This window comes from Pelobates fuscus, chromosome 6 (assembly GCF_036172605.1).
Source record: "Pelobates fuscus isolate aPelFus1 chromosome 6, aPelFus1.pri, whole genome shotgun sequence".
Taxonomy (NCBI): Eukaryota; Metazoa; Chordata; class Amphibia; order Anura; family Pelobatidae; genus Pelobates; species Pelobates fuscus.
In genome coordinates this window covers 284,948,746-284,976,128 of record NC_086322.1, presented here as the reverse complement: position 1 = coordinate 284,976,128, position 27,383 = coordinate 284,948,746, and the positions used below count along the sequence as shown (strand labels likewise).

General features: G+C 40.3%; 1 protein-coding gene across 1 annotated transcript in view; it reads left to right on the top strand.

The window, feature by feature from the left end:
* Positions 1–27,383, top strand: part of KCNH6 (potassium voltage-gated channel subfamily H member 6) — a 200,423-nt gene that overhangs the window by 135,395 nt on the left and 37,645 nt on the right. The window contains exons 3-6 of the mRNA XM_063459354.1: positions 4,018–4,176; positions 9,179–9,348; positions 18,207–18,632; positions 25,080–25,479. Of these exons, the coding sequence (XP_063315424.1) occupies positions 4,018–4,176; positions 9,179–9,348; positions 18,207–18,632; positions 25,080–25,479 (1,155 nt within the window). The remainder of the gene's footprint in view (positions 1–4,017; positions 4,177–9,178; positions 9,349–18,206; positions 18,633–25,079; positions 25,480–27,383) is intronic.

The following is a 27,383-nucleotide window of genomic DNA, read 5'->3' as shown; positions in this document are numbered from 1 at the left end:
TTGATTCAAGATGCCCCTGTCTGGGTTTATATTGAAACACGCTGGTGATACGATGCTATACAGCTCAAAATGTGTAATGTAGAAAATAACATCTGATCATTTATAAGTACCCACCAGATTCATTGCTGAAGATTTGGGGTTCTTCAGCCCTGGATCTCTACAGGTGGTGAAATGGTGGAACGTCAAAATGATTCTTGTTTTTTTGTTTTTTTATCACTTTTATGTTTACATCAAGCAATTGATTCTCAAAGAAGTACCTGATATAAAAAAAGATCACTAATGTAGTGTTCTACCAGCTGTTTTAGGCCATGGTCCTCCAGGCTACAGTGAGAAGAGGGTACTAGGCAAAGGGACTGCTCTGTACTCTTTTTACCCTGCCCAAGTTGTGTGGCTAGGAAGAATTGTATTTAATACCTGGCAATGAAGTATGTTGGAGTTTCTGGCTATTTTGATTCATTGACATCCCACCTTCCATGGTTTTCACATTATGTGCAGAAAGGTGGGGATATGACTCCAAGTTTGGAGGCTTAAGGTAGTGTTCATTGCAATATGCTTTGGGCTCAATTCCCAGGTGTTTCTGAAAGCTAGCAATGCCCATGCCACGCACTCTTTCAAAACACTACTATAGGAACTTCGAGGCCCCGTCACTATGAAAATCCAATATTAAAGATGTTGTGCATGAATGAAAGAGTATACTGTGTATATATGAATGTTGCTTGTATAGTGCATTGACTTTATTAAACTGTTTTAACCCGGTGTGCAAAGATTTTTCTTGCGATGCTATCCTAAATCCTCTTGAACTGAAAGCTGTGACTTGATTGAATTGTACAAGTTTCGAGTTATATAGATGTATTTCAGGAAAAATATATATTTAAAAATGAATAGCCATCTGATTTTTACATCACTTTTTCCATTTCAATTTATGAAGGATGTACATTTCCCATGCCGTTGCCATTGTAATTGTCCAGCGTAGTCAATGTTTTCAAGTTTCTGTGCATTGTGGGAAGAGAGCTTTCTAAAGCAAGACCTTGAGACTATAACATGTGGTTAAGCACTCATGTAAATGTTCTGGACTAACCTTAGATTGCCTCTAAATAGCTGACTTTAGAGGGAGACATAGTCTGATTAAAAATAACACATACACAAGTTATTCAACCTTGAAGAAACAGGACCCAAGTTGTGGTTAAACTGCAAGTTCTATATTAAAACAAAATAAAAGTAGTACCGATCCCAGCAATTACAGACCTATAGCGTTAATTAATGTAGACATGAAGCTATACGCGGCTATAATCGCGGAGAGAATCAAGTCTATAATTACGACCCTGATCCATCCGGACCAGATTGGGTTTGTACCGGGTAGGTTAGCATCCAGTAATACTAGGAGAATAATAGATATTGTAGATTTGGCCAATAGAGATCAGTTGCCCCTCCTGGCCCTGTCTTTAGATGCTGAAAAAGCATTTGACAGGGTCGGGTGGGGTTACTTAGCTGAAGTTCTTACTGCTTTCGGGCTTACAGGTTGGATACATAATGCCATAATGGCTTTGTATTCTGCTCCTTCTGCACGCACTGTGGGCCCCAACATTACTGCAGGGTGGTTTGCTCTTAAAAATGGTACGCGACAAGGGTGCCCACTCTCTCCCTTGTTGTATATTTTGTCCATTGAGCCTTTGGCTATTAATATCAGGAACAATCCACGAATTAGAGGTGTTCAAATGGATACTCTAGATGTCAAAATATCTCTCTATGCGGATGATGCGTTACTTACGCTCTCCGCTCCAGAGTCGTCTCTGAAATACTTAATGTCTGAAATTGACAGATATTCCATTATTTCAAATTTCAAATTAAATATTAATAAATCCACAGTAATGTACATGAATATGAGCAGTGAACAAGTCACTACTTTAGCTAACACTTACAAATTTATATGGACAGATTCAGAAATAAACTATTTGGGATTAGTTATAACTGCTAACCCAGCCGTAATAATGGAGAGGAATATTTTGATTTTCATTCGCAACATGAATCTTAAACTTAAAAAATGGAGAAATTTAGAAACTTCATGGCAGGGTAAAATCAATATTATAAACTCATACATTTTGCCTAAATGGCTATATTTGTTCTCCATGATACCACTTAAAGTCCCTGTATCCTGGTTGGCAATGATTCAATCTAATCTAGTTTTAACAATTTTATCTGGAACTATAAAAAACCCAGAATTACTCAAAAGATCCTAACTAAAAAGTTGAGCAATGGCGGTCTAAATTTCCCTAGCATTGTATATAGTTACCAAGCGAATATTATCAGGCATATTTATCTTCTCCAGGATCCTAAACAGGTTTCTGAGCCCTGGTATATTATAGAATCCAAAGTGGCTCATTTGGATAAATTACAACATTCTTTGTGGACAACTACAAAGACTTCCCTTAAAAACTCTCCTCTAACTAGCTCGTTGATATTATCCCAGATGCTGGGAGAATGGCTAAACATTAAGAAAAAACTAAGCATAAATAATTCCATACCGAAAACATGTACGCTTGACATATTGGAAATACTGATAGAAGATTTCTCGTTAAAGCACTGGAATAATGTTGACAAACTGAGGATTGCAGACATTATGCAGGGAGATAAGATCGTACCTTTCCAAAGCATTATAGATACTCGTCATATTCCAGGCGGAGAAATTTTTACTTATCTTCGCTTAAAAAATTTCATCCACAAAAATGTTATTAAATCATCTAATATATTTGCAAAGAAATTGGAATTTATTTTTCGAAGCCAAGCCATTAGAAAGATTTCGTCTGTGGCAGCGTCCATGTTGGAGCTGCTTAAAGAATCCCCTCACAGATTGATTAAAAGGTGGGAACTAGAATTAGATTTGCAGATTTCTGTAGAGGAGTGGAACTCCTCTCTAACTATGGTAAATAAATATATACACTGCCTTAACCTGTCTGAGTGCCATTTTAAAGTTTTATATAGATGGTACTATACTCCAGCCAGACTGGCCAGAATATATGATTCTACTGATCCAACGTGTTGGAGATGTGGAAGTCAGCCAGGTACTTATACACATATATGGTGGACCTGTCCTGCGGTTAAATATTTATGGTTATGGGCGTTTAATATTTTTACAGCCATGACGACAAATAGAATTGAGGAGAATGCCGCTGCGGCCCTCTTACATTTAAACCTGACTTTCAATTCCCAGAAGGATGTTTGTTTTGCCATTCATTGCCTAGTCGCTGTTAAAATCACTATTGCGCGACATTGGAAATCATCAAAGCCGTTTGACAAGCAACTATTGATTGATCAGATCATGTTCCAAATGTCAATGGAATATGAGCTGATCAACAATTCGACTTTTATGTCGAAGAAGCAACAATGGTACAAAGATTGGTTAAAAAAATACAAGGGCTTATTTGGACACTCTTCTAGCTAGATAGTTTATTATATTTGTATTTTATTGTGAAGTATTTGTTGGCCTTACGAAGGGATAAATCAAATAGAATATAAAATAGATATGGATCTAAATAAATGACTATATGCTCTAAATTATCCGCTCCAAAATTTGGTGATGGTTTTTTTTTTTTTTTTTTTGTTTGTTTGTTTATTTTATTTTTGTTATTTATGCTGGTTCCTATGGGATCATTGTGACACTATCTTTCTGTACAATGTCAAATAATGTGTAATAATTTATTCAAATACTTATTTGTTTGTAACACTGTACATGAATTGAATCTCTTAAGACCCAACATAATTGTCTTTTATTGTGAAAAAGGAAAATGTTTCAATAAAAATTTATTACAAAAAAAAAAAAAACTGCAAGTTCTATGATTCTTAGCCACTGTCTGGATGGAAGGATTCATGGAAACTGATGTTCAACAATATCTGTAGATAACATTTGGTCACCGCTGTACCAGCAGATGCGCATCACATTTGTCCACTATGCACAGACAAATACAAACAAATTACAAAACACTATGAAATTGACATTAAACCCTATTGTGTCCCCTTCAGGGTCCTGTCTGCGCTGTTTGGTAGATGTGGTTCCAGTAAAGAACGAAGAAGGAGAAGTCATCATGTTTATCCTTAACTTTGAGGATCTGGCACTGCTTTTGGCAAGAAAGGCCAACAAGACGTTACACCAGAGGTTGACACGAGCTGCCTTCAATTCCGGTGAGTTGGCTCAACATGTTGTCAACTTCTTGTTGTTGCCTTCTCATGACAAGTAAGAACACAATGGTCATTGAAGATCTGGCGCTACAGCTCCATTAGGGTGTGCTTGGACACACCTCGTACTAAAGCCTATGCGCCTTACCTTGTGTCTTTTAACCTCCACCTCTATGTCATTCATGTTTCTTATGTCTCTCAAGCTCTGTCCCTGTTTCTTTCGTCTTCTTCTTTCCTTACCCTGTGTCTCTCAATTTCTTCTTTAACCTATGTCCCTCAACCTTTGCCTTTCAAGCTCTTTACCTAATCAATCAACTTTTTCCCATGTGTCTCTTAGTTTCATCTACATGTGTTGCTCAACCTAATCCTGCAACGTTCAAACCCTTCCTGATTTCTCAGTTTCGGCCTCTGCATCTTTCAGACCCTACCATCCTCTACTTATTTCGGCTCCTCACCCCAGTCATTTCCGTGTCTAAAACACAACATATGGATCTGTTTTGATTCTTTGTAACATTATTTGGAGTTTTCTTTACTTAGCAGGTAATTGTTCTTTATTGATAACTACAAATTTAAAGTAAATCCAAAAGAACAGTATTGGAGAAATAGCTTATATTATAGAGGATAAACCCAATAGACAACAGATCTCCATTTAGTCTCTGGTGTGAACAGTTGAACTGCACCAAGTATCTAAGATAAGTTATTGCTGAGGGTTGGGGAGGCAGTCTGGTGAGCATTCTGAGATGAGAACACATAATGGTCTGCAAGAGAGCAGGCTAGATATTGATTAATGAACCAAAATATTTGGGCATGTAAACCAACTAATAAATTGTTTGTCTATAATCGGTGGTAGGAGCAGACAATAAGAGAGCAGTAACTTTCAATTGCTTCAACTAAAATTATAGAGTAAGAAAAGTCCACGTTTCTTTCTGTAAAAGGGTCCTGGTTTGGAAATTAGGGGGTAGTTTATGTCCTATCAGTATCTAGAGTTGCTTCATTGTACAGAAAATAACATTACTTAACAATTCTATAACCATAGAAACTAATAATAAAATATAATAAATTACTTAAAAAGAAATTACACAATTGAATAAAACAACGGAAAATGACCTATAATTTGTGTTTATTGTTTGTTTGTTTTATGTGTTATTATGATGCTCAGTTTTCTTTAAAATATACATGAAACATTTAGGGAAAATTGCATCACAATCCAATTGAGTCAAGGCACTGCCAAGGCATGTAATGCAAATGAGGAGGAGAAAATAAACTTTGGTTTTATCCCAAGAAGCTCAATGTGTGTTTGTGCATGCAGCTACGCTATGCATGGGTTTGTCCATAAATAGCTGATTAGGAAAAGAAAATCCATTCAATTTTCAATTTGCGTTTCAATTCACTATGATAAGGAGCAGAAAACCAATATTTGCATCATGCAAAATAACTACATGAGAATTTTATTTTATTTTTAATTTTAAAATGGTGACCCGGGTCTGAATTATGTTCTAATTATAAACATCGTAGGAGGCTTTCAGCTGTGTACACAACATTTAGGACATTAAACACACTTACCGCTTCCATAGTTAATATATCAATAACAATTGTTATAGCATGTATAGTAGACTTGTCATTCATTCATTCTTTTACAATATAGAGAATGTTGTATTTTCAGTGTATCAGCATTATCCTTCCATGCATTTGATTTCTTTAATTACTTCACTTGAAATCTTTTATCTGTAATAATTGACACCTTTATCCTATGGATCAATATCATCACATTATGAGGATCTTCAGGGCACCAGCTGGAGCCTTGATTAACATCACTGAGCTCATAATTAGCACATATAGATTACTGTTAATACCACACCTGACACATTTAGTTTTGCTGTAATTACCCCCGCCCCCCTCTCCCCCCCCCCTTAATTATTTCTGATTTATGACCTGTTAATACAAGGATTGAAAATTTGACACGTATTTAAAGTCAGTCAACCAGATTTTTTTAGGAGCCAGGAAAAAAACAAAAACAAAACACTAAACATAGAATTACGATGAGTTGAAAAAAGAATGATAAAATTCAGTCTAAAATAGCTAAACTGTGACTATTAACTGAGTTGGAGAATTATTCGGAATCAGCTATTTTGGTCTTAATTATGTAATACGCTTTTTGGCTCACTTAAATTTGCTGTTTAGTGCCTAAATCCGTTTCATCTTCTTTGGTGTCCAAAAGAAAATAAAAAAATAAAAGGAAGCCATGGTTAGTAACTTTAGAAATGTCTCTAAAAATACCAATGGCAGATAAAATATGTTCTGAAGCCAACCAAATATTTATGGCCCAATATTTTCTATTTTATTTAGTTATTTTAAAGGGGAACTGTCACTTACTAGAATTTTTTATATTTTGTATATCTATCCTCTATATTTATCAAATGTGTGTTTGAAAAATTATAATTCAATTTCGAAATCCACACTTTTATCTGGGAACTGGGCTTCTCCATCTTGGTTTCCTTTCAATCAGTGTTCTAAAAGTTGCCATTTTGTGCCATTGCATATATCCTCTCCTCATTTGCATGCTGTGCCCTGGCTGTGCCTTGACCAAGATGAATTGCTAAACAACTAATATACATTAAAAAAACAGCTGAGCATCACTTTTAAAAAATAATAACACAAGTTATAGGTGATTTTCAATGTTTGATTTATTGGTATAATCTTCAGAGATGTTTAAATGGACACTCAACTGCCCAAAGACAAAGATACAAAAGTAAGAATCACGGTTTTATGTTTTAACACCAATGAAAATATGTATTAATTTATGTATGCATTTTTTTTTGTCATTGGAGGCATGTCTAAAGCATACCTCCTAACAATCAGGAGAAACAAAATTGGAACGGGTGGGTGAATTCCAGAGGAGGCATCATTAGTGATGTGTCCTGCATCACTGGCAATGTCCATAAATGTTAGCAGGGACAGCATACAATGAGAGGCTCAACCAAATTGCTGGGATTGATTATCAAAATATCTGAACAGCCTATGGATTGGACCTGTCTGAGTCTAATTGACTAATTGAATACTACAAAGGGTAGTTGAGATTGACAGAGCTAAAATCTTGTGGGAGGTACAGATCCAGACAGACAAGCAAATACTGACCAACAAACCTGACATCGTGGTGGTAGACAAGGAACAGAAGACTGCAGTCGTGGTGGATGTGGCAATACCCAGTGACTATAACATCAGAAATAAGGAACATGAGAAGATGGACAAATATCAAGGATTGAAAGAAGAACTAGAAAGGATGTGGAAACTGAAGGCAGTAGTAGGCTTAGTTGTGATAGGAGCACCCGGAGCTGTGACCCCCTGCTTTAGCAAATTCCAGGTGGGACATCTGAGTTGGCTGTCCAGAAGAGTGTCTAGGAACAGCAAAGACACAGAACAGAACCCTCAGATGCTCAGGCCTCTGGTAGAGGACCCGAGAATGAGAAAAACACAATATCACCCAAAGGGGTAAGAAAGTGTGTGTGTATATATTTATACTCACACTTCAGAGTTCAGAGGATAGAAGACTGGTCTCAGATAGAGACAGATTAGAGGCTATGAGGGATGATGTAATACAGAAGAATGAAGAATGATAAAAGAACAGGATGGAGAGGAAATAGAGTAAAACGTTAAACAAGTTTTACTCAAAATACAATGTAAAAAGCTTGCTTCAAAGCAGACTGATGAATAAATGTATGGAATTAATTCTAATATTCATGCTGAATGCTCCACCTTTCAAACTCTTTATCAATAGCCCACACTATATCTGGCATAATATATTATTCACATCGGATAGAGGTCGCCAACCTTCAAGGCACAAATGGCACACCTGGTCCTGTGATGCAAATGGATTAAGGACAAGATGGATTAAGTTATTTTCCATTGGTTGTTCGTGGTATTAGATGTCAATGAATTCTAAAGTGGAACTATCAGTTCTCTGAACGTGACAGCTCCTAATTCACTCACCTCGGTAAAAGCAGGATTAACCTAGGGTTTGACAGGGGCCCTGAACCATGAATTTTCTTGGAACCATAAGCCATCCCTATGTTAAGAATGAAGGGGATGGCAAACTGGTAACCCACCTAGGGCACCATGGGATCTTAATCCATCCGTGATCCTGGTAGATGCTATGGAAACACTTACTGGAGGTAAGTTGTGTAAACATATAAAGAGAATCAACATAGTAAGGGAGGAGAGTATATTTAAAAGAGGAAAAACTACCACAGCATGAGGACATTGTCTTAAATTAGAGGGACAAAGGTTTAAAAATATCAGGAAGTATAACTTTACTGAGAGGGTAGTGGATGCATGGAATAGCCTTCCAGCTGAAGTGGTAGAGGTTAACACAGTGAAGGAGTTTAAGCATGCGTGGGATAGGCATAAGGCTATCCTAACTATAAGTTAAGGCCAGGGACTAATTAGAGTATTTAGAAAATTGGGCAGACTAGATGGGCCGAATGATTCTAATCTGCCGTCACATTCTCTGTTTCTATGTAAAGTGAACAAGCATTCAAAAACACACTTACCTTTGCACTATATGCATGTCTGGCATGACATTGTCAATCACTGCTTTCCAGGTATGCTCTGCGCATGTGTCAGACCCTGCATTAAAAATTCCATGAGAGTGCTGGGGCGTTCAGGTACTTCATCCAAAGTACCCCAGGACATGGGATGCGAATTTAAAAAAAATTAAAACTGTTTGGTAATTTAAAGAAGTGTAATAAATTCTAGGGTCCAACACATACCATCATACCATAGTACCATCTTACATAAAAGGACAAACAGAGATCCATAAGTAGTGTATGTTGTGTGTGTAACGTATGTGCATGGACACAGGGTGTATATTCACGTCATGCATGTATATTCATTGATTGTGGGTTTTTTTTTTCTCATGTTTAATTGCTATGCTGATAAAATGCTACCCTTATCCGCCACCTTCCAGCAGACAGGTCAAAACTGAAGCCTGGTTTCCTAAATTCTACCACAGAGTCCGACCTCATGCGATATCGAACCATTAGTCAGATCCCACAATTCACGCTGAACTTTGTGGAGTTTAACTTAGAGAAACATCGCTCGGCCTCCACCACCGAGATTGAAATTGTGGCCCCAAGCAACGCCTTTGAGAGAACTCAGAATGTCACAGAAAAAGTGACGCAGGTAAGGTTTGGTCCTTTCTTCCTGTTCTCATATCTTCTGTTTATTTTTGTTTTATTGAGAATGTGGACTATAAGCACATATAAGTAACATTGGCTCTCAGTTTCTTAAATAAATTTTGCTTGGAAAAGTTTGTTTTTTTTGATTGATCATTGTTTAACCATTTCCTAATCCAGATACAATCATATATTTACTGGTTCATAATTTGAAATATGTTTATAGCACCTCTATACTATTATATTAAAGGAACACTATACAGTCAGGAACACAAATGTGTATTTCTGCCCTTGTAGTGCTGAAACCATAATTTAGGTGGTTTGTGTGTGTGTGTGTCCCATCTCCCTTAAAATGAAAAACTCACCTTATTTTCAGCTCTGTGCTGGTCTGTCCCCAATCTACCTCCTTGGTGACTTCATCAGAATTTATGATTTTTAGCCAACCCAATCCTGCCAATGGATTGGCTGAAATCGGCAAGAAGGCAGAAGGAGCCAATCAGCATCTCCTCATAGAGGCGCATTAAACCAATGCATCTTTATAAGGAAATTTATCTGCCTGAAGGGAATGACTATACATTAAAGGGACACTATAGTCACCTAAACAACTTTAGCTTAATGAAGCAGTTTTGGTGTATAGAACATGCCCCTGCAGCCTCACTGCTCAATCCTCTGCCATTTAGGAGTTAAATCCCTTTGTTTATGAACCCTAGTCACACCTCCCTGCATGTGACTTGCACAGCCGTCCATAAACACTTCCTGTGTCTTTCGATTTTTTCAAAACAGTGCAAGTCACTAACAATCTTTTAAATCAGGCTTCCCCAAACTCTGGCCCTACCGATGTTGCTGAACTACAACTCCCATGATTCTCAGCCTATCTATTTCATTCTTAGAATCATGGGAGTTGTAGTTCAGCAACATCTGGAGGGCCGGAGTTTAGGGAAGCCTGTTTTAAATGTTTATATTTTGAGCTAATTCCCAGAATGCTGTTTACAGGCTTACTGATTTCAGGCATGAAAGAGTCATTTGGTTATTTTTCTCATGTCCTTTAAAATTTCCAATTACACTAGCTCCCTCTAGTGCTTCCTCTCAGGCACTGTCTACTTAGCATTACAATATCCCATTATTTTGATGACCAGCCTACCTTGGATTGACAGTGGTATTTTAACAGTAGCCTTTGTTAGGATTTCCAATAGAACTTCCTCCTGTACCTAAGATATCGATTGTGCCACTAATTTAGATACTACTCATTAGATTCACATGCACATATAAATGAGTCTACAATACAAGAGTTAAAGTGGTACTCAGTTTAATGAGCATTTTATGATTATTTATACATTGAAAAGAGCCATGAAATATCATTAACAATTATAAGAAATCCAATTTGGACCTTTAAAATATTGACCAATCATGGAGGAGCAAAGGGGATAAGATAGCCAATCACCTGCGCTAGTCACCAGCTAGTAAAACATATAAATGTGTTGCTTTCATATTCATTAAATATATATCAAAGGACAGTAAACAGGGTTATCTACTAAAGAATTGCCAGGAATCAAATATTTAAAAATCGAGGTCAAAATAACCAAGTTAGAAAAATTCTTCAAATTAAATTCGTTTTCATTTTTAGCACTTTTAAATCCACTTTGAAATCACTTTAAATTCTCTGCACGTTTCACTTCAGTGAATAATGTATCAAAATACCGTGAGCTTCTCTGTGGTAAGAACAAGCCATCATTATTTATTTATTTATAAAATATTTTTCCAGGATGGGTACATTGAGATTTCTCTCGTTTTCAAGTATGTCCTGGGTAATTAGTTAAATTAGAATATCAAAAGATGCACAAATTCATGACATCTGCGGTTGTACAAGGAAGATTAGTTTCTAAGCATGCCTTAAGAATCTTAGTTCACTGCGAGATCAACTGAGAAGCATGACTCACCTGTCTGCAGCTATTGCGATCGCCGTGGCGCTATTGATCCAGTGGCCATGTAGGCACTGAACAACAAGACATTGGTAACGTGGCAGGATACATTTTATGCAGTGGCTTGTGGTTGTAGTGCCATTGGCCACAAAACCTTAAACAGTTATTTTTGATTAGAAAACATGACATCATGATAAAATGCATCATGCTAAAATATTCTGATTTTGTTGTGGTAGGGATGCAAATTATGTGCATGAATTTAGCTTGGTGACCAATTCTTCATATTTAGTAATAATAATATCAAACTATTTAAGCAGGCAAGGTACATTTATCTTGTTGGTAGCTTACGAGAATATCCTGGGATCTCTGTTATTATCAATATAACATTTATTAAAAATTTTAAAAACACTCTTCCTAGTGTAAAAGGAGTCTCTGTTATACGGGGCAGGCAGTGTTGCTACAGTAAATCATTTGCTGTGGGCAGTTGAATGGGGCCTTGGGAATATGATATGTCCATTCAAACCATTCAGATCAGGAATGGAATGTTGAGGTGAGGTTGGATCAAAGCTGTAATGGAGCCGTATTCATAAAAGTGCAACATCATTACAATACCGTTCATAATGTTGCCAATTTTGAAGTTGCAGTTGGCTTACAAAATCCTTGCTCCCTAATGGGTTAAGGTTAGGGCCTGAAGATGAAATCGAAATTAAAACAGAGGTCTGAAATGTTTAACTTATCACCTTCTATTGCATCTGTGAATCTAATTTTCACGTATTAGAAGGCCACAAGTGACAAAATTAGGGAAAGAATGAAGCATGAGCAGAGATACGAGAGAGTGTTTTAAGGGAGAGATATGACATGCAACGGGAGTTAGGACTCTGCGTCTAGCAGCGTGATGGCATACAAGGCAGAGCTGTGAATTTGAGTTTCACAAGTACATGTACAAAAAAAAAAAAAACAACGCTGATAATACAGCTGAAGCTGGTAAGTGAATGAGAATGGGCTAAGTAAACCATAGGACCCTACGAAAGCATCACACATACACTGACGTGTACACAATCAACTGTTAAAACACATCCAATGGTGGTAATAATCTCTCACTCTTCCATAAACGCACTGCTTGCTCACCACTGATGTGTTGGTGGAGCTCGGAGTGGACCGTGGACAGTGTCTTGCTTCTCAGACAATTGTATAAATAATTCATTGTCAGGCAGTCACTGTTACAATCCTTTATATCTCTTCAGTCATTCAGAGGTTCATCTGCCTGCTTCTTTTCATATATGCATGGGTGAGTATGACAACAGAGCTATATTGAGCTGGTAGGAGGGGTTCCCACATCATCTGGTTTGGGAGGTGTTGTAAAACTCATAAAGTCATTGAAGCATCTCTTGGATAGTGATAACCCATGAAGCCATTTCATCCTCTGAGCCTGTGATCTGTAGCTGCCAGCTCGATCAACCTACCTGTGGGTGTGAGAGGTAAGTACTGAAATATCCCCCCTTACACCTATACACTTCTAACTGATATCCTAAACCTTTTAGAACTTAAACACCATCCTTTAGAATTATTTATTTTGTCACCAATGGATAATTATCGAGGCTTAATAGAATCAACTTGTTCTACAAAAGCTTTATATTTCCCATCTGCAGTGAATCCTCAGGACTTGCTTGATGTCAAATGTAGTTTTACATTCATAGTCTCTTTATCACAAGATTATTTAATTTCAGTTAGTATAATAATGTCTGATTGTGTGTCTGCTTTCATTAGGTTCCTAACATAAAATGTTGCTTTATAGGACAGATGATAGGTATATTTGTTTATCGGTATCGCCATTTGCAAAAGATAATTTTTCAGTTTTTTTTTTGTTTATGTTGTACCAATTACGGCACTCTGTTACTGAACATATTTCTGGCTATTTCTCTTTGAGCATGAGTGAATAACCAAACACAGACATATCTGTCAGAATGAATAATTCACTAATGCATCCATCTGTATCCATCAGTGCACGGAGAACAAACGCAGTGTGTATACAGAGGGTAAAAACATTTTCCAACGCATTTTACTCATAATATAGGGAAATGGCCCCCAAAAATCTTCACACTAGCATGGATGTCTATAGACATAATATGGAAAATGTAGATTGATATTACAATTATTTGATGCTTTGACACTTTGTAACTGCTAGTAACTGTTGAATGACACTTTGTAGAACTTTATATTATTTTGCTGTGCATTAAATGAGTGAATTGGATTATCAATACCATTGCCAGCTCAGGATGAATTAAAGGTAACTTAATAATAACACCATCGTGATCATAGCATAATATACACTTTATCTGTTTGAGTTGTGCAGTATATAACAGGATATTGTTGTTTATAATGTAGTACTTTTTCATCGACATCAATAGCAGTTAAACCAATTTCATCCTTCTCTAAGGTTCAAGGGTGAATAGGGGTTAAACGCAGGCCTCAGGCTCAACTCTTCTGCCTGGCTGGCTTATTTTGTGTTCTCCGCTGGCCTACTCATTGATTGGGCCTAATTAGCATCAATTTGCCTTTCCAGTGACCTTTGAAAACTTGTGCTCTGTGTCCATAGGAATTAGCATCTCTTTGTCCAGCGCCAAAGGAGGCGATTGAGCTCTTATCAAAATGGTAGGGGTGAGGGCCCATATTCTAATGAATAATACAAATGTGAAAGTAATAAGGATTTGTTAAGACAACACAAAGACAGTATTTTGTTGAAGTCGTAGTTAGTACCTGCCATTTAGATAGTAAGAATTAAATAATGAAAAGGTTTTATCTCACAGGTTGACAGATCTCATGTAGATAAATCAGAGCAATAACAGAGGTTGTATGGCCACAAGTCTTAATCTAATGGGTACTCTGTATTAAAGGACCACTCTAGTGCCACGAAAGCTTACTCGTTTTCCAGGCACTAGAGTGCCCTGAGGGTGCCCCCACCCTCAGGGACCCCCTCCCGCCCGGCTCTGGAAAGGGGAAAAGGGGTAAAACTTACCTTTTTCCAGCGCTGGGCGGGGAGCTCTCCTCCTCCTCTCCGCCTCCGTTCCTCCCCGTCGGCTGAATGCGCACGCGCGGCAAGAGCTGCGCGCGCATTCAGCCGGTCACATAGGAAAGCATTCATAATGCTTTCCTATGGACGCTTGCGTGCTCTCACTGTGATTTTCACAGTGAGAATCACGCAAGCGCCTCTAGCGGCTGTCAGTGAGACAGCCGCTAGAGGCTTTGGGGGAAGGCTTAACTAATTGATAAACATAGCAGTTTCTCTGAAACTGCTATGTTTATAAAACAATTAGTTAACCCTAGCTGGACCTGGCACCCAGACCACTTCATTAAGCTGAAGTGGTCTGGGTGCCTAGAGTGGTCCTTTAACTATGGGACGGATTGATTCGGTCACATTAACAACTGATGCTGGACTCCATGTTACCTCGTCCAAAACAGAACTTTTGTCACCATTGTCATGATCTTGAGCAGGTCAGGTAAGAGATTTTGGCCAGTGTTAACATCCGAGGCTTTATTGGTGAGTTTGGACATATTATAAAAGAGCAGGATATCTTATAAATGAAATAATAGGGAGAAGGAAAATAAGAGAAACAAAGGTTTAGGCAATATGCCCTATACAGATAATAAGAGAACCTATAGATGAAGATATAGGTTGAAGATAGAGGGACAGGTATAAAAGAATAGAACAGAACGGAACAACAAGGTTTCAGGAAAATAGAAAAAAAAAAGACTTTAGTGAATCAGCCCCCTCTTGGAAGGAGTACTGATAGAGTATGGAAATAACACCTTGCAATATTAGAGGCAAAGTCCAGATTGGTGTTATGCAGGTTGGTGTAAATCTGATTGGCAGGATAAAGCAGACTAAAAGTTTAGGTTAGGCTGGTTTGGAACAGGTTGGTATAAAGCTGATTGGCAGGATAATGCAGAGTAGAAGTGTAGGTTAGGCTGGTTTGGAACAGGTTGGTATAAAGCTGATTGGCAGGATAATGCAGAGTTGAATTGTAGGTAAGGCTGGTTTGGAACAGGTTGATATCAAGCTGGTTAGCAGAGTAGAATTGTAGGTTAGGCTGGTTTGGAACAGGTTGGTATCAAGCTGGTTAGCAGGATAGAAGTGTAGGTCCACAGGAACATTTACAGGAGCCAGGAACTGAAGTCTTTCAGGATGAGCATCAACTTCATTGTAAAACCATGTGGTAAGTTGGGTGTAGCCTTTTGTAGTTTCTTGATTAGTCCAGGCAGGTGAGGATGACGAAGGTGAAATCCAAGGTTAGTGGTTAGGGAGGCCACTAGTGATGCAGAGCTGGAACTAGTTATTAAAGAAACAGGAATAAACAAACGTAAACTTAGTTGTCAGGATAGGATCCTGACAACCATATTTGCTCCTCCATGCTGTTCCAAGACTTTACAGGACATAAGGGAGCCTTAACCTTTGGCCCAACTAGCCCAAACAGACTTTCAGGACACTCCTTGAGGCTGAATGGAGCACAGAGTGCTCGACTGGGAGGTATCCAGAAACATCATTAAACTGTACACTGGATCGGAAGAATACCGATGTGAAACTTCAAGAGGGTATCGCTCTGTCTCAGGACTAGCAACCTTAGAACTCTTTGGAAGGGAGGTCCACTAGGCGATGAAGCATTCAGTGACACCAAAGACTTGAAGGAGATCACTTTTATGGGGCTTCTACTTGGTAGCAAACAGTCTGGAACTCTGGGTCGTATCGGAGAATGGTCAAGGCCCAGTCAAACTTCAACTGGTGATTACTCGGACAAGACACTTCTTATCTGAGTTCTTTTTGGACAGCGTGCATCTCTAAATCAGAGCTCTCAGGGGGATGTATAGCTCTTGGGAATAACAAATGGGAAAGTCTCTGTTTTTGAGACACTGTTTAAGGTGTCTTGGTTTCTACTAACTTATTAAATTATCCTGCCTTTATATGAGCTATGTCCCAGACACCAATATTGTTTGGTTGATGACACCCTATTGAGAATACCTGTAAAAATATGTGAGTTGTTGAATAAAGAGTGTCTGGTTTACTCTTCATCAAGCCTTCGGCTGATGCTTCGGGCTTGAGTGATAATCACTCTAGCTGATCTCATCCAGCGGGGAAGAGATACTTGGCGGAGATACTTAGTATGAGTATAGGAGCTCCGTTACAAGCTCCATGAAAAAAGCCCTTTGTTTTTGGTACATTTACTTGGGTAAGATGAATTTATAGACCCTAAAATCATTAATGGACCAAGTAAATAAAGAAAAAAAAATTACAATACACAATATGTTGACACCATAAGCTCCTCTTCATGGATCCTTACTCTACAGCTACGTGGTGGCATTTTCATTTTGGAGATATAAAACATAAACCATTATTTCCATCCTAGTATGATATCAACAATACTGAGTTCTTGAACTCTGGGATTTTATCTCTCAATTTATAGTTTGACATAATTAATATGAAGATCTAATTGAGTAGTTATCTTCTCCTATAAAGTGACATTCACAATATAGTGCTATGGGACAAAGGACCTTTATTTGCCATCACACAGAGAAATAGGAAGTATTGCATTATGGCATGCATAGCTATTATTTTCCACTGTAGGTTGACAGTTGTATTGAACACAGAGCTTTGTTCTTCCATTACAGGCAGACATGAGCAGTATCACCCTATAGGACATACATCCTTCATCTCTCATCCATGGGTGACATGGACAATATGGAGCTATGGCACATAGAAACGTATCTCCTGCTGCTGGATGACATTTACATAATGGCACTCTGACATGCAGAGCCTTTATTTCCCACTATGGGAATAATACTCAATATGAAGCTTTGAGGCATAGGCCACTTTTCTCCCACTAAATAATTAAATAGGCAGTATGGAGATATGAGACCATTACATTTACCATGAAATGTTTGGTGACATGATCACGATGAAGTGCAAATTTTCCAATCTTGGGTGGGACAGGCAGTATACAGCTTTGTAGGTTTAACCAGTGGTGTACATACCATGGTCGCTGCTGCAATTGTGCCCATCACTCCAGGGGGGCCGACCACAGATGCAGCCCCTGCGACCATGGGCTGCTGGCCTACCTTCAGGGCCAGTGTACAGCCTCATCAGCCCAGGGCCCTCTGTTGCAGGGCTGCCAGCAGGAGGGGAGCTCTGTGCTGAGCTACTCCCCTACTGCCGCTGTATGCAGCATGGCTGAGCAATCTGACAGGAAGTGCTTACTGAGAGAACACTTCCTGTCAATGGGTACCGAGGCAGTAATCAGGTACAGGAGGGGAGGATGGAGAGACAAATGGAAGGGCTGGATGGAGGGAATGGGATACATGGAGAGATTGGGGGGAGGATGGAATGAGACACGTCGAGGTGCTGAGGGGGGAGGAAATGTGATAGAGAGAGTAGAAGAAATGAGACACATGGAGGGGCTGGGAAAATGGGACACATGGAGGGGCTGGGGGTGAGGAAATGAGACACATGGAGGAGAAGAAATGAGACACATGGAGGGGCTTTGGGTGGAAATGAGACACATGGAGGGGTTGGGAGGCAATGAGACACGTGGAGGGGCTGGGAGGGAGGTAATGAGACTCATGGGGGCCTGGGGTGGGAATGAGACACATTGAGGGGCTGGTGGGAAGGAAATTAATAAGACACATTAAGGGATTGGAGGTGAGGGAATAAGAAACATGGAGTAGCTGGGGGGAGAATGAGACACATGGGGGAGGCAGGGCAATTTTCACACTGGGGTCCAGTGGTTTCTAGTTATGCCTTTGGGTTTAAGCCTCAGTATTTGGGGACCTAAACCTTAAGAGATTAAGAAATATATGAGAATATAGAGTCAGTTCCATGTGCAACTGTTATTAGGTGGTACTTTGGCACAGAGTAATTGACCATGCAACATTTTTAATTACCTCATATCATCTGCAGGTCCTTTCCCTTGGGGCAGACGTTTTGCCAGAATACAAGCTGCAGGCCCCGCGGATTCACCGATGGACCATCCTCCATTACAGCCCATTCAAAGCAGTGTGGGACTGGCTGATCCTGTTGCTGGTCATCTACACAGCTGTCTTTACCCCATATTCAGCTGCTTTCCTACTGAACGATCAGGAGGAGGAAAGGAACTGGGAATGTGGATACTCTTGCAACCCCCTCAACATCGTGGACCTGATTGTGGACATTATGTTCATTGTAGACATAATCATTAACTTCCGTACCACCTATGTCAATACCAATGATGAGGTGGTCAGCCATCCCGGCAAGATAGCTATCCACTACTTCAAGGGCTGGTTCCTTATAGATATGGTGGCAGCTATACCCTTTGACCTTCTTATTTACCGGACAGGATCAGATGAGGTAAGAGGCCTTTCCTAAATTACCAATTCCAATTCACAGATAACTTCACTAACACTATAGTCAAAACCCATAGGCAACCACATTAATATAAGGATTGCATCCACACATAATGGATCTTGTGTTACGATCACATAACCAAAATCTCTACAGCAAGCATATAAAACTCAAAGTCTAGCACGGGCCACATAAACAAGGTTTAAGTTTATGTGGGCCGCAAAAAAAACTAATCTTAAATTTTCATAGAAACTTAGGTTTATTTTAAAAATTACACTATTAAAACCTCCCAACATCCTCCTCTACTAAACCACAGCCCCCTATACTAAATCCCAGTCCCCCCTCTACTAAATCCCAGTCCCCCATATACTAAACCCCAGTCCTTCCCCTCTACTAAATCCCAGTCCCCCCATATACTAAACCCCAGTCCTCCCCCTCTACTAAATCGCAGTCCCCCCCATATATTAAATCCCAGTCCCCCCCATATTCTAAATCCCAGTCCTCCCCCTCTACTAAATCCCAGCACCCCCCTCTAGCCAACAAGCAGACTCCACTCACATTGCTGCTGCCAGAATGCGACTCCGGAGTCCGGCCTCTGGTATACCCCAAATGGCGCCGTCCGCACCCTGTGCCAAATCTGATCCTCCCGCTACTTTTTGAAACCCTGTGAAGGTGGAGCACGTTGATGTCACGTCGGAATGTGACGTTGCATTGCGTGCCTTGATGCACTCCACTGTCCAGTCGCAGCCAATGCAACACTGACCCACACACTCACTGACACACACACACACTGACAGACACACACACTCACTGACAGATACACACACACAGACACACTCACAGACACACAAACACACACTCACAGACAGACACACTGTCAGACACACACATACACACACACAGACAGACACACAGACAGACACGCTCACAGACAGACACACAGACAGACACACTCACTGACAGACACACACACACAGGCAGACACACTCACTGACAGACAGACACACACAAACAAAAACACATACAGACACTCATAGACAGACACACACTCACTGACAGACAGACAGACACACACACACACATTGACAGACACTCACTGACAGACACACACACACACACTTACACATTCTTTCACACACATACTTTACTTTAGTGCTCCCTACCTTTTGGAGCTGATGTGGGGCATCTCCCTGGGGTCCTTCTATCTGCTCTTTATTGCTATCTTGTGCGGTTTAGTGATGCCGGGTGCCAGAATATGACGTCATATTCCAGCGCCCTGCTTCACTACAGACGACGCGCGCGAGGGAGCAGTAAGGAGCAGGAACACTGAGCTCCCTTGCTGGCCCGCCTCCCCAGCTGGGTAGGTTTTAGCAGAGTAGGCACCTGCAATGTGGGGAAAGCAGGTGCCTACTCTGCTATAACGTCAGCATGTACTCGCGGCTCACCAGCGAGTTTGACATGCTTGCTCTACACTAATGACAATTGATAAACAGAGGAAACTGTGCTAAGGTAATGGAATTATCTATTCTTAATATAATTGTTATTCTTTAAAAAAAAAAAAAAAAAAAAAAAGTTGTTTGGGAAATAGATAATGCTAATTCTTGTTACAAATATTGTGCAACATTCAGTTATTTACTAAAGTGTGAATTCATTGTGAGTTCAAAGTGATTTTCAAATTCAAGGTAAAAATAACTGAACTGAAAAAATTATCTAAATCAGATATGTCTCCAGTTTGACTACTTTGGTCTTAAAGGAACACTAGAAAGTCAGTATCCCTAACATGTATTCCTGATCTTTTAGTGTTAAAACACTATCTAGCCCTTCTGCCCCCCTCCCCCCCTGACATGCTAAATATAGTAAAATCTTACGATTATTCCAGTCTGCTGGTGCTGGCTGTGTCTCTGATCTGCCTACTTGGCTGACATCATCAGAAAAGATTGTCAATTCTGATGATCTCAGTCAAGGAAGCAGACTAGGGTGGAGCCAAACACCACCCTGGCCAATCAGCATCTTCTCACAGAGATACATTGAATCAATGCATCTCTATAAGGAAAGTTCAGTGTCTCCATGCAGAGGGTGGAGACATGGAATGTCACTAACACTGTGCAGCACTGCCCCAGGAGGCACCTCTAGTAGCCATCTGAGGAGTGACCACTGGAGGTGTCCCTAAGCTGTAATGTAAACACTGCCTTTTCTCTGAAAAGACAGTGTTCACTGCAAAAAGACTGCAGGGACTGACTATACTCACCAAACAACCACATTAAGCTTTAGTTGTTTTTGTGACGGTAGCGTCCCTTTAATTTGAAATTCACTTTGCATTCTCAGTTTAGTAAATAAACCGGTGTATTTTCTGCCCATGTTCAAACATTTTAAAATAAATATAAATAATGCATGCTCTTAATAATACATTTTGGGGGAGATTTGTCATAGTGTTCTGTTCTAAAAAAAAATGCAAAATGTGAAAGGGGAGGAGTCACCAATAGAATGTGTCTGCTGGTTCCACTGGTTCCCATGGTGACTGCTCCACTCTTAGTACTTTAGACCACTTTTTAGACCAAAACATTTTGAGATGCTCTCCAAAATATGCATTTCTGTGCACACAATGTCACTTTGTCAAAACATCTTAACTTGCAAACACACAGATATGTTTTGTGACGGAGCTCAACACTCAACTTGAGTGTCTTTATCAAGGGTCTCTCTCTTTTAGTGCTGGATAACTGGAGTGATTACAGTTGTTATAGCTGTCTCACCCAAACACTAGCCAAGACTTAGTGAAGGGTGAATAAGAACTGGTTTATTGGGCGCAAGGCACACTTCTATAACCACAACCCCAACATGGGGTCCATGGTTTGAACAATGTAAATCCCACCCTGGCGCCTCTGAGTCTGGGAGATAACTAAATCAGTAACCGCTAAGTTAATTATCCCCCAGACAACAACCAAAGACACCATTAAAATATCCCCCAAAATATACGAAATTACACAAATAACCCCAACATGTCTTATACCCCCTAAGAGATCACCCCCTCTTGCCTGCTGATGAATGGCCGCTTGGTTAAAATCTTAGCTGTGTTTTCCACGTGGCTGGCCAGAGTGACTGCTAGAAGACTCGCGGCTTTCCCTGCAGGGCTCAGTCACCAGGTGGGATGGAGTGAGGGTGCTCTTCGGGGCTATGCCTTGTGAAGGACAGGGGGAGCACCAGGGAGCATGACTTTAGTTATTCAGTGAGAAATTGAAGTCAATATCCCTGCAGGGTGGTTCTGTCATATATATAAACACACAAATGTTATAGGTGAAGGCACACAAACAAAACAAAATGCATGTTTCATGAATACTGATCTTTAAACCAAAGTTTCTCTTATTCTTACTAATACCCACCAAATGGCTCGGGCAATTCTCGTTGATGAGATTACAATAAAGGGAAGCTCATCCTATAGTATTTTTTGATGTATTATTACAAGAATTTCTCCAGACCTGAATCTGTATGTGGTAGAAGTTCACCCAGCCGTTAGCTTCTTCAATCTCAGAAACATTGTTTCGTAGTTAGATCTACTTGAAGATAAAAAGCTTTCCCCTTTGAGGTTACCCGTCATGTACTCTTAAACCCTTGAAAAACATTATGCTACAAGGTTTGCAAGATGTTCGTAGTTAAACCAGGTGCCACAAGAATTCGTTAGAAAGCATAGGGTTACTACCTCGCTGACCACAAAAGGATGCATGTTCACTCTAAAATATCATTACACCCGAATCACATGTGTGCTTTACTCCACCTTTATAACTACCACATATGGACATTCCATTACAACTTCCACGCAAACCCTTCCACACATGGGCCATCAAAACTATAATGACCCTTCTATACATAAAAAAGTGCATAGTTCTCAAGCTCCATACATCCAAACGCATGTACACTCTTCTGACTCATTCACACACACAATGCTGTACTACACACATATCAGACGCACATGGACACTTAAGTTAATTTTCATACTTCAAGTGTAAGTGATAGATGATAGACTTATTGGTTAACTGCCACTTGGATACAAAACATGTAAAGTGTTTTTTTTTTAATACCTTTTTTCTTTTAATATTTTTTGTGAGTCTTGAATGTATGTAGTCCAAAAACATCTGACATCATCACTGCGAATCTTACCATTCTGTTTGTTGCTGAGATGTTATGTGGTGGAAAGGAGACATGTGGTGCAACAAGAGGTGTTAAGTCCCGTGTAAAACAGAATCACAGTGAGAGCACGCAAGCGTCCATAGGAAAGTAAATGCTTTCCTATGCGACTGGCTGAATGCGCGCGCAGCTCTTGCCGCGCGTGCGCATTCAGCCGACGGGGTGGAACGGAGGCGGAGAGGAGGAGGAGAGCTCCCTGCCCAGCGCTGGAAAAAGGTAAGTTTTACCCCTTTTCCCCTTTCCAGAGCCGGGCGGGAGGGGGTCCCTGAGGGTGGGGGCACCCTCAGGGCACTAGAGTGGTCCTTTAAAATACACACACATTTTTCAGTTTTCACAAACATGTGCAAATTATCTAAAACTGCTGTGCACGTAGTGTGAAAGAGCTCCCTGTCCTGCCCCCTGTCCTTTAGGGCTCTCTCTTCCGTCCCTTAGAGCTCTGCCCTGCCCCTTAGTGGTCTTTCCTCCCCCGCCCCCCGTGTTCTCCTCATCTCCGCTTCTCCTCACCCCCCTCCCTGTGTTCTCCTCATCTCCACTTCTCCTCACCTCCCCCCTCCGTGTTCTGCTCATCTCCTCACCCCCTCTCCCTGTGTTCTTCTTACTCCTCCCCCTCCCTGTGTTTTTCTTACTCCTTCCCCCTCCCTGTGTTCTTCTTACTCCTCCCCCTCCCTGTGTTTTTCTTACTCCTTCCCCCCTCCCTATGTTCTTCATACTGCCCCCATTTTCTTCTTACTCCTCCCCCCCTATGTTCTTCTTACTCCTCCCCCTCCCCCTCCCTATGTTCTTCTTATTACTCCTCTCTCCCCCTCCCTATGTTCTTCTTACTACTCCTCTCTCCCCCTGACTGTGTCCTTCTTACTCCCCTTCCCCCTCCCTGTGTTCTTTTTACTCCCCCCCTGTTTTTTTTACTCCCCCATCCCATGTTTTTTACTCCCCCCTCCCCATGTTTTTTTACTCCCCCTCCATGTTTTTTTACTCCCCCTCCATGTTTTTTTTACTCCCCCTCCCTATGTTTTTTTTACTCCTCCCTCCCCCTCACTATGTTTTTTTTTACCCCCCATGTTTTTTTACTCCCCCTCCCTATGTTTTTTTTACTCCCCCTATGTTTTTTACCCCCCTCTCCATGTTTTTTTACTCCCCCAATGTTTTTTTTACTCCCCCTCTCCCCCATCCTATGTTTTTTTTACTCCCCCCTCCCTATGTTTTTTTACCCCCCACTCCCTCTGTTCTTTTTACTACTCCCCCCCCCCATGTTCTTCTCAGTTACCTCCACTTCCCTGTAGCGTGGCCGAGCTCCTCTTCCTCCTGGCTGTCAGTCCAGCCGGGTACCGCGCGGTACAGTAGATTCAGTTTCCTGTTCCCGGCCGGACTGACAGGAAGTGCACACTTCCTTTCAGTCCGGCCGGGAACAGGAAACTGAATCTCCTGTACCGCGCGGTACCCGGACGGACTGACAGCCAGGAGGAAGAGGAGCTCGGCCACACTACAGGGAAGGGGAGGTGACGAGAGAGGAGTGCTGCAGCCATCTGAGCACTCTCTATAGAGCGCTCAGGCGGCTGCAGCCTTATAGGAAGCACCGGCTCTGCTCGGGGCCCCGGGCCAGCTCGGGGCCCCAAGCAATTGCTTGGTTTGCCTGCCCGCTAGCGACGGGCCTGTTCAGAGGAAAAAGGTTCTATTTTTTTCTCATTGTTGTAATCACCATTTCTTCTTTATTATACTTATTTGTGCCAAGGACCAAGAAGCATTAAGATATATTGTGGTTGATACGTTCTCATTTGGGACATGTGCCTCCAATTTCCCCAAAAAGTTTTTTTTTTCTTTTACACTATAGTTTTAGCTATGTATGCTTTATAATAATGAGCTATTTATTAGTAACACTACAATACATGTGGAAAACATCTGGATACTTTTTTTATAATCAGCAATAATGACAATACAAGTTTAAGGACTTATTATGGTTCTATTAATTTTACTTTAGAATTTTGTTTAATTTAAAACTTTGCTATTTGTGCCAGTTCTCCCAATATATTGAATATGTGTCTAGCTTCAATAACAAAGACTAGTTGGCATGTGCTGTTACACCCTCATAAGTCTAATGACCATCATTTTATGGCCCAAATGCATCTTTGATTGTAGGATTAAGTTTAAAATATCTCCCCCTTTTTGTAATTTGTGCTTTTGTTTGCATGTTTATCCTGCTTGTCATCTGTTGATCTTGGCTTTCAGTAAATACGTTAATGACTCATTCACTCCAGCTCTATTGTCTTTGCCATGTAGACTACCACTTTGATCGGACTTCTGAAGACAGCAAGATTGCTCCGTTTAGTTCGTGTGGCAAGAAAACTAGACCGGTACTCGGAGTATGGAGCAGCTGTTTTGTTCCTTCTCATGTGCACCTTTGCACTCATCGCTCATTGGCTGGCATGCATCTGGTACGCCATTGGCAATGTGGAACGTCCGTACATGGAACACAAGATTGGCTGGTTGGACAATCTAGCCAATCAGATTGGAAAGAGCTACAATGACACTGACCAGACCTCCGGGCCTTCTATCAAAGACAAGTATGTGACTGCTCTTTACTTCACCTTTAGCAGCCTGACCAGCGTAGGCTTCGGGAATGTCTCACCTAACACCAATTCAGAAAAGATCTTCTCTATCTGCGTTATGTTGATTGGATGTAAGTCCTTGGAAATTGATTTGTGTGTTACAATGGCACAATGCATGATTAAGAAAATACATTCTCGAGGGATAGGAATTATAGGCTATAGACATTTGAATTTTCTTTAAGTCGTTTTAATTTGTAATTATATACATTATTATTAGAAGGGCATTGGTCGCACTCTAACTCACACAAAATGATCCATTTGAGAATGATTAATCAGTTTAAAAATGAATTGAAAGGGGTTCTATGAAGGATGAATCAATTTGTTGTAAGAGTGCAATGAATGCACATATCTAATTATTTACTGTAACTTATATTTTTAAATGGGTACTCCTACGAATGCGTATAATGTAATGAGTCAAAAGTCTCAAAAACTGTAAGAATGTTAGATTAATCTTATAATTACTATGAAACATATTAATCAGTGTATCGGTGATGTATGTTACTCTAACCTTTAAGTCAAAATTATTTCAATAATTATCTTTAAGTGTCTTACAGAATGTTATTTTAGGTTATTTTGTCTCCTGCCTGTATACATAATAATTAAATATAATTAATATTGTAATGACTTAAAAAATATTCTATTAACTCAGGGCCAGGGAACCCCAATAGCCAGAGTCACAGTGTCTCCTAAAAATACAGCTGGCTTATTTCTTTCATGGTTCCAAACAAAAGACCAACTAGCCTCCGTGTTTTGTAAAATACACTATATACTTTATTAATTCAAGGATTTTACAATTATCATGACGGAAAGTCATGATTTTATTAAAGACACGGAGGCGATTATTATGCTGCACTCTTTCTTTATTTCCCTCAGCAGCAAAGAAACATTATTGAAAAAAAACATTAAAACAGGTCTGCCTTCCAACAGGCAATGTCCGCCTAGCAACATGATCATCCAATCAGCGACATCCTTTCCCTATAGCTGGCTGAGTGTTGATGACCATTTCCTCTTTCTTTCTTGCGACTCCCGAAGAAACTCAAACTCGGAACAGGAAACCAGAGTAAACCAAACGATTCGTAACAAAGCACGTGATTCCAAGAGGTCTTTTAGCCAGGTCACACTAAAGAAACAAGAGAAATATGGTAATTTCTTGAAAGTTATGGGTTGTCCGCATATATATAGGTCTAAATGCCTGCATGAACAGTGATAACTTTTCATATCAGTAGTAAGAGGCAACTACCAACCTGAGGACAACAATGGCAATAAAGTCCCATCATTATATAGTGCTCTAGAGCGATGTAGATATATGATATCATCCCTACCGTCAAATTGAACTTACCTTGGAGGTCTTTTCTCTGAAAACTTACCTCGACCCACCACTGAGCCGTCCGAGGGTGGGTGGGTGGGATAATACTCGCCTCTGTGTCTTTAATAAAATCATGACTTTCCGTCATGATAATTGTAAAATCCTTGAATTTTATTAAAGACCCGGAGGCTCCTATTATGCTATTTCAAAGCTGTGATATCACGGCTTCTGCGAAATGCTGAATTGGTTTGAAATAGAAATTACGGAAAGTAGATTCTGCGGACCAATCAGCCGCCTTCAGTATATCTTCTAAGCGACAACCCGCCATTGAGGCTTTGGAGGCCATGGCACCGCGAACTGAATGAGGAGAGAATATGGAGGTATCAATACTTGCCAAGGACATGATCCATTTGACCCAGCGGGCCAAGGTAGGAGAGGATACCGGAGCATGTGGTTTACGGAAGGAGATGAAGAGTTGGGGGTCCAACCCCATCCGGAGAGATGCAGTACGAGCTTCGTACGCCCTAAGACATGCTACTGGGCAGAGGATCGGTGTCGTGGGAAACGCTGGATACAGGACCGATCTGGAGGACGATTTCGTCCTCCGTGAGATGTCAAAGACGACTCCTTCTGGGGTGAAGGATCGGGCAGTGACATCGAGTGCTCGAA